Source organism: Lupinus angustifolius, unplaced genomic scaffold (assembly GCF_001865875.1).
Source record: "Lupinus angustifolius cultivar Tanjil unplaced genomic scaffold, LupAngTanjil_v1.0 Scaffold_88_3, whole genome shotgun sequence".
In the NCBI taxonomy this organism is placed as follows: domain Eukaryota; kingdom Viridiplantae; phylum Streptophyta; class Magnoliopsida; order Fabales; family Fabaceae; genus Lupinus; species Lupinus angustifolius.
In genome coordinates this window covers 3,694-17,350 of record NW_017724355.1, presented here as the reverse complement: position 1 = coordinate 17,350, position 13,657 = coordinate 3,694, and the positions used below count along the sequence as shown (strand labels likewise).

General features: G+C 30.1%; 2 protein-coding genes across 3 annotated transcripts; one reads left to right on the top strand and one right to left on the bottom strand.

Annotated features, from left to right (window-relative positions):
* Nucleotides 1–5,374: 5,374 nt before the first annotated feature.
* LOC109339662 (ensconsin-like) lies at nt 5,375–9,443 on the top strand. Of its 2 annotated transcripts, XM_019577135.1 has the most exons (6): nt 5,375–5,534; nt 6,180–6,351; nt 6,836–7,522; nt 7,971–8,412; nt 8,531–8,612; nt 9,056–9,443. In XM_019577135.1, exons 1-6 carry the CDS (start codon nt 5,505–5,507, stop codon nt 9,257–9,259), a joined length of 1,617 nt encoding a protein of 538 aa, XP_019432680.1. In that variant the 5' UTR covers nt 5,375–5,504; the 3' UTR covers nt 9,260–9,443. The 2 variants fall into 2 exon arrangements, with proteins under 2 accessions (XP_019432680.1, XP_019432681.1); XM_019577136.1 differs by lacking the exon at nt 6,180–6,351 and having other exon boundaries at nt 5,380–5,534.
* A 2,164-nt stretch (nt 9,444–11,607) lies between these two features.
* On the bottom strand, nt 11,608–13,125 carry LOC109339661 (60S ribosomal protein L38). The gene is made up of 3 exons (XM_019577134.1): nt 13,044–13,125; nt 12,757–12,940; nt 11,608–11,843 (listed from the first exon to the last, which is right to left on the bottom strand). Exons 1-3 carry the CDS (start codon nt 13,044–13,046, stop codon nt 11,821–11,823), a joined length of 210 nt encoding a protein of 69 aa, XP_019432679.1. The 5' UTR covers nt 13,047–13,125; the 3' UTR covers nt 11,608–11,820.
* Between the last annotated feature and the right edge of the window lie 532 nt (nt 13,126–13,657).

Genomic DNA, 13,657 nt, shown 5'->3' with positions numbered 1-13,657 from the left:
GTGTTCATCATCACCAAATTGATACCAACTTTGTCTATGCTATTGCTATCAATCACTATTTTCTTGTGGTTACGTGTTTATTACCCAGCTAGTTTGAGTTGAAATCATCAGAAATTTGGTGAGCAGGATTACCGATTTCACTTGCTCATAATTATATTAACATGTGAGTTGAGTTTCATTGGATTTAGAGCTAAGTTCTATTTCAAAAGTTAGATCCTATTAATATTTAAGGTTAGATAAAAGATAAATATTATCTTACTCAAGTCATATATTCACTCTTGATTTTATTTGTAGATGCATGTTCCATTATGTACCCAATAACCATATTTCTTTCATTAGTTTTTGTTATTTATTTAGTATACTAGCTTACATGATTAATTGTCACAATATATATCATATCATAACTTATTGATTCTCTAATCTTTTAATATATATATATATATATAAATAATTCACAAAATATTTGCATATATATTATTTCTCATCTCAAATTAGATATATATAATAATAAGTAATAATGTTGAAAAGATTTTTTCCAAAAATGAGAAATGTATTTTATTTAATCACGTTTAGGGTCAAGTTTATATTCAAAAGTTAGCTCGGTACACATCTAAGGTTGGGTTAGACTTAAAGTCTACGGTCGGGTTCAAAATATAATCTGATCAACATTTAGGATTGGATATAAGACCAACCTTATGTAGTCCAAGCTCACCTCTAATTAGAAATTATCTATTAGCGGACACGAGTTAGATGAATGTATAGTTATCAATATGTTATCATATATGTCTGTTTAGTTGAAAAGTTAATGAATTAGCCTTCATATTGGTATGGTGTGACAATTATATTATTCTTACAATTAAATCAGTCAAAACCAAATAAATATGGTTAGAACGAATCAAATTGTTTTGTTTTCTTCTAGTCAAAAACCAATTAAGCATGAAATTTTTCTTATTTTTTAAAAGAATATATCAAACCTTCAAATATTGAACCTTGTATTTGTTTATAAATGATGAAGTATCTCCTAATATAACATGATAAGTTAGGTTTTGTCTATATATAATAGGCTGACATGTCAACAACATTTTGAAATAACTTATATAATATTGGATGAAAAAACAGGTAGGACTTGTCACAATTTTAATGGACTATGGAGATAACTTATATCCTAAATATGAGAATATACATTATTCTATTATTCATCACATGGTCAATTACTATATCATTTTAATAATTGAATTATATATTATAAATAAAATATTTAAATTTATTAATTTATTTTAATATATATAATTTAATTGGTTAATCAGTTCAAATGTTTTAACATTGTACTAATAATATGTTCACCAATTTTTAATATTAATAATCTCAAAATGGGTTTTTTCACCAAGGTGATTACTACTGGTGTGAAGAAAACTCTATTGTAATATGGGTTCAATTGATCTAGTCCATATATTAATATCATATATCAATTATATGGTCATGTAGTCATGCCGATTAAGACATGCTAAAATTAGTTATACTAATCAATTTTCATTTAAACTGTATCAATTATATCTATCAATTTTCATTTAAAAATATATTTTTTATGAATACAACCAATAATTTATTTATACTTATAAAACATGGTCTATCACAAGTTACATATTTCATTTTAACAAATGGTGTAAGTAAAAGTATTTATCACATTCTTTATTAATTTTTTATTATTACTATTAGAATAATATATATGTATCTTACTTTATGAACATGCAATTTAATTAATAAAACATTGGTTAAGTCATTGTACTATCATATCAGCGCCATAGCTCATTTGATTAACAGTAAGATATTAAAAACGTTTTTTACTTTTAAACTTTCATTCGGAAAAGTAAAGGATAATACTAATTATATATCATCGAAAAAGGACCTTATATCACTAGAAATAGTGGGAAATACATCACTTATTAATATATCATCATACTAATTAATATGACATTCTAGAAATAGAATTTTTAACTATTTTATATTTTGAAAAATATAGTGAACCTTACCTTACTACATCAATCCTTTATTGATGCTTGTTATGAGGAAACATAAACGTATAACTGCCTCTTAAATATAAAAAATATTGTTTGAAGGAATGATGCATTTTAGACTAAAAAATCAATTTGTACTTTAAGTATTTTATATTTGATTTTTTTTTATCATCAACAGCATTCATTAACCACGTTGTAATATTCTTTAGTCGATGCTACACTGTTTAGCAAGACAAATATCGAACAGTTCTTGATGGAGAGACAATAATTAAGTAATCGACTTATTTTACTAATGGCACATTAGTAGGATTTAATTATGCAAAACCGTCATTTTGTATTATTTTTTGCTCTCATACATATTTTTACTGACAACTATAAGTATATTATTTATTTTGTTGATAAAAATTAATAATATAAAATTATGCTAGTCAGCAACTACAAGTCTTTATTCTTATATACCGGCTAGAATATAATCCTCTCAAAAAACTAATTTAATAACTGGGTCAATTTTTCAATGTAGAATATTTTTTTATATTTGTTAATTTACTTTGATATTCTAAATTTTAATATTTTTAAATTTATGTTTTAGATTAATTTGAGAGAAATAATAATCTTTTTAAGAAAATTTAAGGATCAACTTGAGAATTTCTCGTGAACTACTTTTTTTCTTGCTATAAAATGACATATTTACTATAAATAAAAACAAGTTAATGTGCATTTGTCGTTTTCCTGATAGAAATTATGTTTCTAGCTTAGTTTCTTTTTAAAAGAAGTTCTATATAAGGTAGTTCAACTTCGGGAGTGATAAGTTTAAATTGAATAGTTTTATTTCAAATTTATTACTCTTACTTTCCGTACAAGATTTTTGGTGATTGATTTTTATACTATCAATAGTATTTTTGATAGTATTTTTCTGGGCAAGTAATTAATTTCTTTTAAATTGTGTGATGACCTCCCCCAATAAGTATTGAATTGAACTTTTATTTTTTAAAAATATAATAAGTCTTATATCACTGGACCAACTTACATAAACCATGACTTGGAGAATAAATTGTGAATCCACGGAACTCTTAATTATGCCATTGTTTCAAACTTGAAGGCTGAACATAATCTTTCCCCTTATCTACCCTATTTTGTTCTCTTGTATAGAAGATAAAACTAAAAGCCAAATAAAATAGAATAAATAAATTACCCTCAATACATTTTTATTTTGAGGATCATAAAAACTCAGAATAAAATGATACCAAACACTTTCACTCTTTCTTATATACGAGAGTAGTAATTATCATCATCATTACTCCATCCCATTTTCTCTAGGTAGATTTTTAAAAGAGAAAAAAAATATGTACAATAGTTTTATACACTGTTATTGTATTATCCATTATTCGTATTTAAAAAATATTTTAATGAATAATGAAAATGTAGTAATTGTACATAAATTATTTAAACTAACAGTACATAAATATTACACTATTTTTAAAATGTTTATAGTATGTCAAGTTGTATATATATACATATTAGATTAGAAAAATGTACCTGGAGTATAAGTTTAGTTATAGGTGTATACATTTTATTTTGGATTTGAATATTAGATATTATATCATAGGTTATACATTTTACATATTTTGGATTAATTATATAAAATGATGAAAAATTTGAGGGGATGTAAAGTATATGATTCAAGCTATGTAGATGAAATTGGAAAATATTTCATACATTATGTGTAATAAAAAGGTTACAATCAAGTTTAATGGAAAATAATACCGTACAACCATAAGATTTATAGTTTGGTATGGGAGACAGTTATGAAAGGCAAAATGTTAGGACAACAAATTCATTATAACAAAGATGATAATGTGTTGTTGGATCACCAAAAACACCAAATAATATACGGTTAGGATGGATGTAGTAGAAAGAAAATGAGTAAGAAAACTCTCCATTAATGAAGAGGCAAGTGTAATATATAAAAAAAGACATATAATAACACTTTTATTCTTTTGTTTATCATAAAATTACACTTTTACCATTAAAAATATGAGTAAAAATAATCCATTGTCTCTCCATTAATTGAGATAACTTGAAAACAATTATAGAATCCTATTTTTGATGGGTTTGGCAATACATGGGTAAGACTCTCATATATTTCTGTAAAGAAAGTTGATCAAATTGAGGTAAGTTTGATATCTAGAAATAAATGAAGAAAAAGAAAAATCATAGATAAAACAAATAAAAATGTTTTACAAATCAACATTTTATTAATAAACATGATTATTGATAAAACAATGTAACAGTATTTACTTCATATAGTCGATTCTACCTTGTTTAAATAAGAATTGATTGTTAGTCGACAAATTATTCTCTTACTAACGAACGAATCTAATTCCTTTAAGATACCAAAACTATCTACATGAATTTTGCATACAATGACAATTTTATAATATATTATTATTGGAGTTGAACCCTAATACAACGTTGATTAACGAACCTAGTTAATTATCAATTATATTATCCCTTATTGGCTTTCAAAAGGAATAAGTTAAATCACATAATATGATTTATATGATGTAATCACAAAATCTAAAACTTTATAATATAGTATAAATTTAGTATTTCATTCATATATACATCAATGTAATATGTGTTTTTAAAACATAAAAGTAGAAATACTTCGACCAAACTTTTTCACATTTAAGACAAAACTTAGGAGTGGTATAAGCTTAAACTCAAGTTAATTTTGGTGTAGTTCCACTTATAGTTTATGTTTGAATATAATATCTATCTATTGTTAGTATAAATATTTATATAGTTGATACATATTTTATTATTCATTTTTGAAGAGTAAATAATGATTAAATACAAACGATAGGTAATATAATGATAATGTTTAAAACTTATACAATGTCAATATATATATTTTTCTCTCTTTATAGTTTTGTAATTATTTTAATTGTATATAAGAATATAATATATATATATATATTGTCAGTATAAAATTTATACACAATTAATATATTATCTATCATTTATTTGCATTATATTTTTTTAAAGATTATAATAATTGAATATGAATAATATATGAATATAATACATTAACAATTAACAACATATCAAATTCATCCATATTTGTTTATATAATTTTTGTCTTCCCTTTATTTAATTCATTGGCAGAAAATGGGAAAGAAAAGTGTAAAAATGAAAAAGAGTTGAAGAAGATTCAACGTCAATGGGTCCCACTCTGATGGCGTGGAGAGGTCATAGTTAGATACATATCAATCTCTCTTGTACCTAAGAGACAGAAGAAAGAGAAAACATCCTCCTAACATAAACACTTCTTCTTCTTTCTGTTCCTTTGTTCCTTCTTTTCTTCTTTCCTTCTCTTTATCATGTCATTTTACTTAACACTTAACACTCAACTCACTAACTAAGCTGCTATTAAATTCTTCCTTCTTCTGTTTTGCTGCATTATAAACAGTGAACATAGATCTAATAATGGATTATGAGAGGATTCACAAAGTTCAGGTTTTCCTTTTATCTTATGCTCATGCCTTTTCTTTATCCAAAATTTAATCTTTATTCTCTTTCACAAGTTGGGTTGGTGAGATTGAGATTTTCATACACACACACACACACATATATATATATATATATATATGATACTGAGAATAATAAATCTGAGCATGCTCGCAATTGTCCGTAATGGGAAGGTTGAGATCGTTATTTAAAAGCTTATGTATATATGTATTATTACTGTTTCCAGGTTTCTATTCTGGGAGTTCAGGAATAGTCATAAATTATGTTACCTTATGGGGGTTCATTACATTAATTCCCTCCAAAGTGAAATTTTTAAAAAAAATTGGTTTTGCCTTTTCCACTTTTGAAGTAAATGGATGAAAGACTTGGATTTGTCATAATTATTTGTTGGGTGCATGGGAAAAAAGGAGTGGAAAAAAAAGCTGAAAAAGGGTTCAATTACCCTTATTTTTCTGCTGAGGAAAAAAAGTAACGAGGGTTGGGCCTTTTGGTGTGGAAAGCTTAGTCATATTCATATGCTGGTGTTTTAAGTTTATTTAATGTATTGGATTCTGTTTTTTTCCGGCGTTGAGTCGCTCAGTTGAATCAAATCCTTGACTTTGAAACTTAACTGAGTAATTTTCAAACCTGCAGACTGGAATAATTTCTCCCAGTAAACTAAGAATGAAGCTTATGGGGCCTCTCAATCATAGAAAGAAGGATGGATCCAATAGTAACTCATCTAGAACCTCCCCTTCAAGGATTGAGGATGCTGAATCTGTGAATAGCTTACTCTCCACAGAAAATGACAACCTTCATGATGAAGGTATGCAATAACAATTTATTTATATTCTGCATATTCATTTCTTTTCTTTCTTTTTGAAAAAAAACTAGGATCAGGTGGGCTCCAATGCTCATTGGAGCTGATATGACTCGAGTGCCAACCAACTTAATCGTTGTGATTTCGGGTGTGTTTGAGTAAACAGCTTAGATAAATACTTGTTCAATGAGTATTTTTTAATTAAGCTAAATAGAGCATATTTTCATAAGCTTATTTGATAGGCTTATTGAAACAAGCTAAAAAGAGCTTATAGGAATATGAGAAGCTGTTCTCGACTTCTTGTAACTATTTGCATAGGTTTATTTTCATAAGATGTCCAGATAAGTTCTCTATATGCTCTTCCAAGTTCCAAATGGTCCGTTGTTCTTACAACTTGTGGTGACTGCTATTGGCAATGTTTTGCATATACATTATATTTAGGATTTTTGTATTTTGGAAGTTGGAACTGATTAAAACATATTTCTTCTAGTTACATCTCCAAGCTTAGAAGTTCTGTCATTGAAGCCATCCAGTGATTCAGTGCTGGACCGGAGAAAGAGTGACCAGACTTCTTATGAGCCGAAGGAAACAATGCCTAGGGAAAATGGTGACAACAGACATGTAAAGATGCAGCATTTTCAGAAGGCTGATAGTGGAAGCACAATTCACCCGGTGAGATCAATAGAAGATGAAAATCTTGATTATGACAGCAATGCTAGCTCCTCCAGTTTCGAGTTTGATAAAGGAGAGAGACATATGAGCAATCCTGCAACAAGGTCCCTATTCAGACCTATACCTTCTAAGTGGAATGATGCCGAGAAATGGATAATGAGTAGGCAAAATATACAAGCTTACTCAAAGAAAAATGCTGTACATAGCCAAACAAATCGCTTGCCAACAAGTATGTCGAGAATTACTCCTGAGTCTGGTAATTCTGATCATAAGCTAGTAAACGGTAGCAAGATGACAGAAACAAAACAAGTCGATGTCTGCCAACAAACATCACATACGGGAATTGAGAAATTCTCTTTTGTTCCATCTGAGTCTCATTCAGTTTCCGGTCAAGCCCATGGGAGAAATCCAGCAATGGAGTCTTTTCCCCGAAGCAAAGATTTAAAGGATGCAAGTGAATTGGACTTATCGTGCTCGAGAAGTACAGAAACAGATAATCAGACAGGTATCTTCAAGGTTTCATTGTACCCCAATAATGTTTTATGTTACACCCTTTTTTATGCTACCCTCCTTGGGGAAAAGAAAGAAGTATATAAAGAATTAGTGTAACTGCTATTCGTGCTTCACTTGAGTGAATTGAATTTTCCTAAATATGTTAAACATTTTAATCATCAGATTGAGCTCCTTTATTTAAGACAACTTTGACTTCATTGCATAGATGAAGAATCACAGATGCGGGCTGATTATTGCGTGTTGAAATTTACGAAAAATCCTTGTTTATCTAGTCATTGAATGTTGACATGTTTACCATCGTCTGAACCAAGATTAAATCCTTCAAAAATCCTTGATTATCTAGTCATTTAATTGAAATACTCATACTAGTGCACATGCACATTTTGTATTACATGACATATTTAGAGGGTACAGTAAGATTAATTTGGTTTATGATGCAGTGATGCCTGGGATAAGATCTGTTGCCATGAGAGATATGGGAACCGAAATGACCCCTGTGCCAAGTCAAGAGCCTTCGCGAACTGCTACTCCCGGCGGGTCAGCAACTCCACTGCGTAGTCCAACTTCATCATTGCCTTCAACTCCTAGGAGAGGTGCTCCTGCTCCTACACCTTCGGACAATACAACCGACGAGGATTCACAGTTCGGAAACAACAAAAAGCAGTTGTCTGAAGAAGAAATGCTGCAAAAGACAAGGAGAGAGATTGCAGCCCTTGGTGTGCAGCTTGGTAAGATGAATATTGCTGCATGGGCAAGCAAAGATGAGCAGGAAAAGAGAAAATCTTCTCCTCGGGATGCAAACACAAAAGAACAGGAGAGAATTGAATTCGAAAAGCGGGCTGCTTTGTGGGAGGAAGCTGAAAAATCTAAGCATACTGCAAGGTTTCTTTTTTATTACTTTCTACAAGCTAATGGAAACCATGATTGTTTGAAATTTAATTATATCATCATGCAATGTGTTCATCCCTTCTAATGTGGTTATAGCATCCAAATTTAACAGATTTAAGCGTGAGGAAATCAAGATTCAAGCCTGGGAAAGTCAACAAAAGGCAAAATTAGAAGCAGAAATGAGAAGAATCGAGGTAGCTATTTTTTTGGTATTGTCCATATTCATTGGAAACAACTGAAATTATAAAGCATTATATGGATATTTGTTGAAGAGGGTGAGATTCGGCACAACGGTAAGGTTGCTTGTCCCATGACCAGAAAGTGATGGGTTCAAATCCAGGAAACCACTTATTCGCTTGCGAGAGTAAGGCCGAGTAAATCCCTCCTCAGACCCCACTAGGTGTAGGTGGAGTTGTTGCAAATGCCATGCAATCACAAAAGACTACTAAATCCGTGGTACCGTGGCTTGTAATTGCACTAATTGGTCAAATAATAATATAATAATCAATATATGATCAAATCCATATGGTTCTCTGACCAATATTTAATTGTAATATGATCTTAGAAATACTTGGTTTAAAATCAACCATATAGCAGTGTTTACTTTCCTATTGATTAAGACTTCATGCATTTATAGGCCAAAGTTGAGCAAATGAAAGCCCAGACACATGCAAAGATGGTGAAGAAGATAGCCCTGGCGAGGCAAAGATCCGAAGAAAAACGTGCAGCGGCTGAAGTTAGAAGAAATCGAGAAGCGGAAAGAACTGCAGCTCAAGCAGAACACATACGCCAAACAGGAAGAATGCCTTATACCAATTACATTTGTTGTGGTTGGCTATGACATATACCTTAAAAGACATTGCAATTAGAAGAAAAGGAACCTCATGCGAAGATTGCTTTTTCTTTTCAAGCATGTGAGTGCAAGTTACATAAATGTGATTGCTGAATGGTGATGTTTAAATTTAAAGGTTACAGGACTGTCTTTTTTATAAAGAAAAATGAAAAATTATTGCTTTTATGTGGTTTGTGAAGGATTTAATTTGGGTATAAAAGTATGGTGAATATAAAGCTTTTTTTAAAGAGACAATGTTATGCATCATCGTGTATGATATAGTGAATATATATAAATATTTATATTGATAATGTATAGATATTACACTCTTCTTTTGAAACTCAATAACTTATTGAAGTTGTGTTCTTTGCACACTCTTCAATTTTCATAAACATGTTTTGGGTGCTTTATAGGGGAATGCTACAATTTGCATTGGATGTTTGAGTGCAGCTTTGCTTTAAACTATATAAAGTTGGCTACATCTTTGTATACTTTGTCAAAGGCAACAACTGAAGTTTTTAGGAATGACCCTTGTTCTGTTTGGCTTTAGAGTGGAGATAACTATTGAGAAAGTGTGTATTATATAGAGAAATTACATTAATATTGTTTTAAGAATTATTTTTGGGTGATCTATTTTCTTTAAGATTTAATCGGAGGTTATGGATTCAAATCCTGAAAATATTATATTCATGTGATGATAATATTGTGTATGAGTCCATTTAGTTTTGTCATCAACTCAATTTCTAAAACATCAAATAAGCAATATGTATCTGAATTGAAATGTCACATTAGTGTTGGGGACGACCCAATTTATATTTATTCAGGGATTGAGCTGCTTGAAAAATTCTGATACTATATTTTAGTGGTCAAATCATATTTTATTTTACTTTCTTATTTAAATAATTATGATAAATAGTAAAATGTTATTTTTATTTCTTGATATATATCTTCTAGATATCTTATAAAAAGTGTAAATATCTAGATATTTTAAAAGTTTGGTGAAAGAATGTTCTTCAACTTTATATCACTAGCAAAAAAGGGGTTTATAGTGTTTTTAAAGAGAGTTCAGTATATCAAATAACTTTAATTTAATTACTATTATAGAATTATATTTTTTTTGTTAACTTAAAGGTCTATAAGCATCTAGTTCACAAGTATACAGTACATCATAACTACAAAATTAGTGTTGTTAAAAATAATTAGCTACATCTCAACTTTGCACTATCCTCTACTAATCAGGTAAAGAAATTACAAATAACTAATCCCCTAAAGCCCTCATCAAAAAGAATTTCACGCGTAGATTTTTAGTGGATTTTCAATTTGCCTACGGTTTTTTGTTGCCATTGAAGAAATAATCATTATATTGATATACTGATCTCAAGAGCCTTTTTAATGAGTCTGGCTCCATACAAAAAAATGAAATCAGTGTGGCTTGATAATTATATTATATCTAGATACAATGTAGAAATAGTTGACAATATAATCTCTCCTTAAACTTGGCTTCCCCGTTCTGAGTATTTTCTTCAACTTTAAGAACAACATCACTTTAGTAGCTTTGTGAAAATGTGAGATCTATAACAACGGTCTAAGCAAAAAACTATACATATCTTGTCACTTTTATGCACTCAATTCATAATATGAAAAAAAATTCACCCACATATTACAGATAATTAGAAACTAAATATATTACTCATGCGTGAGCACACAAAATATGATAACCCCTTGAATGAAAACCTTTTTGAACATATATCAACATCCACATTAGTTCAATCTGCTTCATTTTTTAAGAACTTCCTAATTTGCTTATATTATCATGGTTACTCTTAGTCGCTTTAACTAATCAAATACATCACCTCCATTTTCTTTAAAAACATTAACAATATTTAGATACTACAATGTGAGGCCAACTATATGAATCGAACGACATCGTAACAATCTATTTCATAAAGTTGAATTTAGATGCAAGAATGTTATTTTATAATTTCACAATCCATGCAAACCCAACATTTTCACTTAATGATATTACCAGGAATAATCCAAGAAAGTAATAATCCAGCGTTCTTGAATTCTTGCACAAGATGTTACTCACCTGGACATTATTTCCCGGAATGCTTGGAAATAATATTTATACCAAACACCACCATAATAAAACATAATCAACCATGGGAATCACAACATTCTAGACAAACTACAACGTACTACCATAATTTCACAAGACCCCAAAACATCTTGTTACTCTATATCACCTTACCCTTCTTCCTCCAAAACAAGTCACAAAAAATGGAAGAGCATACAGTAGCACATTCTCAAAGAGTCTATCTACTATCATAAGTTCATAACCATAACACAATATTCGGTATAACAAAACAGACAACAAATTATGTGTAATGCATATCACTGAAATCCATCATTAGAGAGAAAATTAAGTTTCATATTTCATAACAAATGATAAACAACCATAGCCTCTGAGCAATTACCAAAATTTAAGACAAAATCACAATCTAGAGCTTCAAATACAGATCTGGCGATTAAAACGAAATGCTTGCTTTTGCCATTCCCAATCACCAAATTCACAGGTCCTGAACGCTCAAACCTGCAAAACATTAAAGCAGATTGTAAGTTTATAAAATAGAATGGTCAACAATATCACAATCACAAACAACAATGTGATGAATCCAGTTGGAAATATACCAAAATTAAAAAACATACAAGTATTCTCTCATTAAAACGACAACCAAACATTTTCCCACCAAGTAGAATTAACTATATTGATCAAACAACACCAAGATACCCTATCATAAATCATATTTATAGACAAACCATTTATATCTAAACTCAACTTAATGATTTTACCAATATTTTAAATTGTGGTTGGGGTCACAGCTGCAACTGCAATGGTAGACGTTGTGATGCAAACTGAGGCCGTTAGGTGAGAATTATTTTGTAGTTAAAAAAATTGAATTCGATGTTGTCCATTGCGGCCAAATGCAGTTTGATGTGACTCGATATGGCCGCATCATTGTGATCTAATGTCACACTGCAATTAGGGTGCGATACGGTTACTACAAAACCATAATGTTGCGGCCACATCACTGACGCAGTCTGCAATCTAAATCACTGGAATGTACTAATATTTTTTCTCTGTCTTCCTCTATCTTGAGGATTGGATAAATATTTGCTCTAACCCTCCTATCACAAGCTTATATGGTTCATATTCACACATACCCAACCCCCTTGAACCAAGATCCGATTCTACCATTATTCTATGATACACACTACATCAACTTTCTCTTTAATGTATTACATCCTAATCCAGTCTCACTCGATCACCTAATACAACAACAACCGAGCCTTAATCCAACAAGACGGGTTCGACACACAAGATTCAATTTGTTAGTTATAGCCATTGAAATTACAACTCTTCTAATCATGCAAAACAACACAACCAATTGTAACAAACTAGTAACAACATAACATTGAAATTTGCAAATTAATAAATAACTAACCGGGTGGAAGAGATTGCTTCAATTTATCAGCTTTCTCAGTGTCAAAGACAGAAAGGGTGTACAAATACTTAGAGCATCGAACCTTGAACTTAACCAAATCCTTGCTCCTCTTGATTTTCACGGACCTAGCATCCTTTCTTCTTGCAGTTAATAGGAAATCCTTAATCTCGTGAATTTGCTTAGGCTGGAATAATATTAAAACAACAATATTATGATGTTGAAATATTAGATACTAACATTTGATAATAATGCAAATAAAGTTAAGGGAATGAAAAAGAATAACATACCATTGTGACGGCCGCAAAGAAAAGATTAGAGTGGTGTGAGAGTTAAACTAAATGTTTTGTTGCTATCCAAACCTCAATGGTTCACATAAATAAATAACCCTAGTCTCTGACTTGGGTGCCTGGTTTTGACCTGTGAAGCCCAAATTTTCTTGATGCCCATGAGCCTAAAGGTGGCCCAACACTGTTAAGCCTTGCTTTTTTGTGTGCTAGTTGTACAAATTGTATTTACTTGAAAAGTGATATATCAAATAGTATCTCTAAAAAAGTTATGATTTTCAATATGAAGGCTCTAATTAAAAATACAATTTGAAAGTAAATACAATTCATATATTCTTCTAAAAGTAATTTCAAAAAATATTCCTCCTGATCATATAACTTTTTATTCAGGTGAAATTGGCACACACCGCTTAAAATATCATATGTTATGAGCAAGTTTAGACTTATCTATCTATTACCTATATAACAAAAAAATGTCTTTCATGACATGTGTCAATCTCTCAAGTCCTCATGACATGTGTCAACCTTTCATCAAAACTAAAGGTCTATCATGACATGTTTCAATCTCTCAATCAAAACTTTTCCTCCAATATGCCCATTTGTTTTTTATTCTAAGA

Excerpts from the sequence above, each read along its gene's own strand:
- LOC109339662 (XM_019577135.1), top strand. The coding sequence starts at position 5,505 with ATGGATTATGAGAGGATTCACAAAGTTCAG. Across the intron at positions 6,352-6,835 it reads TGACAACCTTCATGATGAAG|TTACATCTCCAAGCTTAGAA; the intron begins GTATGCAATAAC and ends TATTTCTTCTAG. Across the intron at positions 7,523-7,970 it reads AGAAACAGATAATCAGACAG|TGATGCCTGGGATAAGATCT; the intron begins GTATCTTCAAGG and ends TTTATGATGCAG.
- LOC109339661 (XM_019577134.1), bottom strand. Across the intron at positions 11,844-12,756 it reads GAAGCAATCTCTTCCACCCG|GTTTGAGCGTTCAGGACCTG; the intron begins GTTAGTTATTTA and ends AATGTTTTGCAG.